The sequence below is a fragment of the Acanthochromis polyacanthus genome, chromosome 13 (assembly GCF_021347895.1).
Source record: "Acanthochromis polyacanthus isolate Apoly-LR-REF ecotype Palm Island chromosome 13, KAUST_Apoly_ChrSc, whole genome shotgun sequence".
Taxonomy (NCBI): domain Eukaryota; kingdom Metazoa; phylum Chordata; class Actinopteri; family Pomacentridae; genus Acanthochromis; species Acanthochromis polyacanthus.
In genome coordinates, this window is record NC_067125.1 from 10,938,416 (window position 1) to 10,941,995 (window position 3,580).

Below are 3,580 nucleotides of genomic sequence, written 5' to 3' on the forward strand. Positions count from 1 at the left end.
GCTGTGACTGCTTCATGCTATTTATAGATTACACTGTTGTTACAATGTTTTTGATCTGTTTACAGCCCTCGCTGTTACTGTACCTTGTTGGCAGTAACTGTATCCTTCCCATCTTACTAGTCAGTATGCTTTGGGGGTGTCTGTGTTTAGCTGTAGCTTTATGGATGTGGTTATTTCCTGGGACATAACAGGATTTAGGAGTTTTGGTTTAGGATGCACAGCTTGCCTTTGTTGATGAATTTTTCAGCAACACTTTTGCCGAAATAAACTGCTCATGAGCTGAATAATTTGGGTTTGTGAGAGGATGAACATGCCTTTTTAAAAAGGTGCCTCCGGTTGATGCAGAAAAGAATTTGTTCATTAAATTCTTCATTAACAGACAGAGGCGATTTGTTTATAAAAGCTGGTCGCTCTCGGCCACCATTTTCTCCTCGGCTCTTCTCTTTGTTTGGTCTGCTGCACTATTCATGAATGGGCCTCTTCCACTATTCATGAAAGTTCTTGAATATTCCTTTAAAAACTCTGAGGACAGGCTGGAATCTTGGAGCTTCACTTGCAAATTGCAGTTGCATCTGTCTCATCTGCACAGTCGTGGGCCTCAAGAGCCATGAAAAGACTTAATAAACTCCCGTCAATGAACAAATAGAAAGTGATAAGTCCTCATTCTGTCTCGTTTCTTTTCTATTTCTCCATCAGCTCATTCATGCCCTCTAGGTTTTAATAATTCACACAGTGCTATGGTTAAACAATTCTCATTCCTGCTTCATCTGAACTACCATGGCAACAGCTTACTCATGTCAGGCAGAAAAAAAATATTTAAAAAACTGATTGAAGAAAGAATATACTCAGTTGACTGCTGTCTGGACTCAATTTTCTGGATAAACCTTGTTTGGCAGGAGGTCATTCAGTTTTCTAGTCTCCAGACTGAAGGGATGAAATGTCTTTAATGTAGCAGTTATATGGACAGATTTACTATTCCAGGGTAGATCCACATAACATCTACTTTGGTAAATGCTCAATTATGCAACACATTTTGCAAAACATCTGTTTCATCAGACTGAAATCTACCTCTGGGCTCAGCAGAGAGGACTATCCAATTCTCCCCCAGTGGAAGTGCTGCAGATTTGCCTTATTTATCCCAATTTATTTCAGCTGATGGGTATTGTTGCTGGCTGAGAATCGCAGGAAGCGTCAGAACAATTCTTTACCGTAAAATACAAAACTCTTCTGAACAACAGCATCCAGAGGGAGGCATATTCAACAATGATGGCTGAATCTCAAACCAGCTCCACCCTCACCAGAGGAAATTCAGGTCCAAGGACTGTACAGATTACCAGCATGTGAATAATACTGAGGTGAGTAGCATGGTATTTACACTGAACACACACACAGGTGCACATGCTATAAAACTTAAGATTGAGTAATTCCTTGACCAGTCACAAAAGTAACAAGAAAAGCACTCAGAGACCACAGTACTTTGCCAAGGCTCCTCAATCTTTGTATGATTTCCGAGAGATGAAATCTTTAATAAAAACAAATTACCGTGCACTGAGCATAGGTGTGTTATGCATGTGTAGATTTTGTACGGATACCGAATCACGTGACCTCAATATGTGTAGTGGCGGGAATTGATGGAAACAAACCAACAATTTAATCAGTTGTTCCTTGTAGGATTTCTGACGGATAAGTCCTGATAAGTCTGCAGCGGTCGATTTCTAGTAGGATCACAATCATGTGACCGTCAGCAGGCAGCTGATGTAGTGTTCACTTGTAGTCATAGTTACAGTGACATCGTGCCGCTATCTCACTGGGAAATCTTTAACAAATCTGTGGATCCAGGCTATAAGCCACATCATCGGCAAATCTAATCACTTGGTCCTTGTGTCATTTCCGACCTCTAAAAATTTCATCCAAATCTGTTAGTGCGTTTTTGAGTGATGTTGCTAACGGACAGACAAACAGACAAACCAACGGTGATTGTTGCATAACTCCGCTGCGTTCCTTGGTGGAGTAATTTGTGTTTTCCAGAGATATTGAGGCCGTGAGTGATCGACAAACAAACTAAGCAGTGACCTCCACTGGTCAGTAAAGAGTCATCAGACCACAACCAATTCAAGCCAATAAGACATTTTCCTGAGACACTGTGTTCAGTGGACAAATGAACATGTCTGATTCCTTGCAAGTTCTCAACTGTAAACCAGAAACATCATAGTGTTCTGTATGCTAATCAGTCTAAATCAAAATGAGTACTACCCAATACACAGTGAACAACAATCTGTCCCCTTGATCTGTGGTAAAATAATCTTAAATGTTCTGTGCAGTAATGTAAATTTTAAAATACAGTAACGCTCTTACCATTTAATAGTAAACCCGAGAACAATAATAAACAGTAACAAAACTCCATATTCTTAAATCAAATACAATAAAATACAATAAGAAACACTATACATTTAACAATAAACCTGAGAACAATAATAATCAGTAACAATATTCCATATTCTTAAGTCGACAGACTGGTGACCTGTCCAGGGTGTCCCCTGGCTTCGCCCGAGTCAGCTGGGATAGACTCCAGCACCCCTCACGACCCTAGTGAGGATAAAGCGGTGTATAGAGAATGGATGGATGGATATTCTTAAGTCATTTAATAGTGGACAGATCAGCAAACATCATAGTGTTCTGCATAGACATCACAAAGAGCTGCTCTCAATAATCTTCCACAGTGAGCAGATGTTCTTGTGTTGCAGGTCCATGGTCCAGATGTGGCCATCGAACAGGCCGGGGGGTCTGGCACCATCTACTTCCTAGAGCACCTCCTCTTTTTGCATTCTTCATATGGGATGGAAATAAAGTAATGTTGGTTTAGCACGTCGATCAAAGGCCTGTAGGTGTGAAGCAGGAAGCCCTCCACAATGAGGATGTGAGTCTCCTCCTCCTCCTTGTGGTCGGACTTCGGGATGATCTCTGTGCCCAGGGTGTTGTTAACGCCATGAGACTTCTCAAACTTCACCGGGTTCTCCAGCCACACGTAGATCTGACTCATTATGGCTTCCATGTCCAGAGCAGTGATGACATCGTACGGCTTAAAGCCATCTTCACCAACTTCAATCTGATCTTGGGGCTTGAAGAAGTCACCCTGATGGACCACGCAGCAGTTGGGCAGGTTCTTGATCAGCTGGTTGGTGAGGGTGGTTTTCCCTCCATCAGTTATGCCGCCGATGCCGATGATGTGCTTCATGTTCTCGGATTGGTCAAAGTTCAGAAAAGGGGTCAAAAACGTCTACAAAAACCAGGTCAGGAGTGATCGGACATGGAAGACAACCTTCCACTGCATCAGCAGAGCAAAAAAGATCTGGGCAGACAGCACACACCCAAGCCAGAAACTGTTCAGCCTGCTGTCATCAGGAAAGAGACTGAGATCCTCAAAATGCAGGACAAACAGGCTGAGGAACAGTTTCTTCCCTTGGTCCATCAGACTCCTGAACTTCATACACCTGTCTGTCTGAATGCACAATATCACTCTTTGCTGCTTTCGTCCATTTTCATAACGTATCATATTCTACTGGTTCCTACTCCATTTCAT

At 42.2% G+C, this 3,580-nt stretch overlaps 1 protein-coding gene across 1 annotated transcript; it reads right to left on the reverse strand.

Moving 5' to 3' along the window:
- Positions 1-2,782: 2,782 nt before the first annotated feature.
- On the reverse strand, positions 2,783-3,250 carry LOC110959048 (nicotinamide riboside kinase 2-like). Its single transcript, XM_051958043.1, has one exon. It carries the CDS (start codon positions 3,233-3,235, stop codon positions 2,795-2,797), a length of 441 nt encoding a protein of 146 aa, XP_051814003.1. The 5' UTR covers positions 3,236-3,250; the 3' UTR covers positions 2,783-2,794.
- Positions 3,251-3,580: the final 330 nt, after the last annotated feature.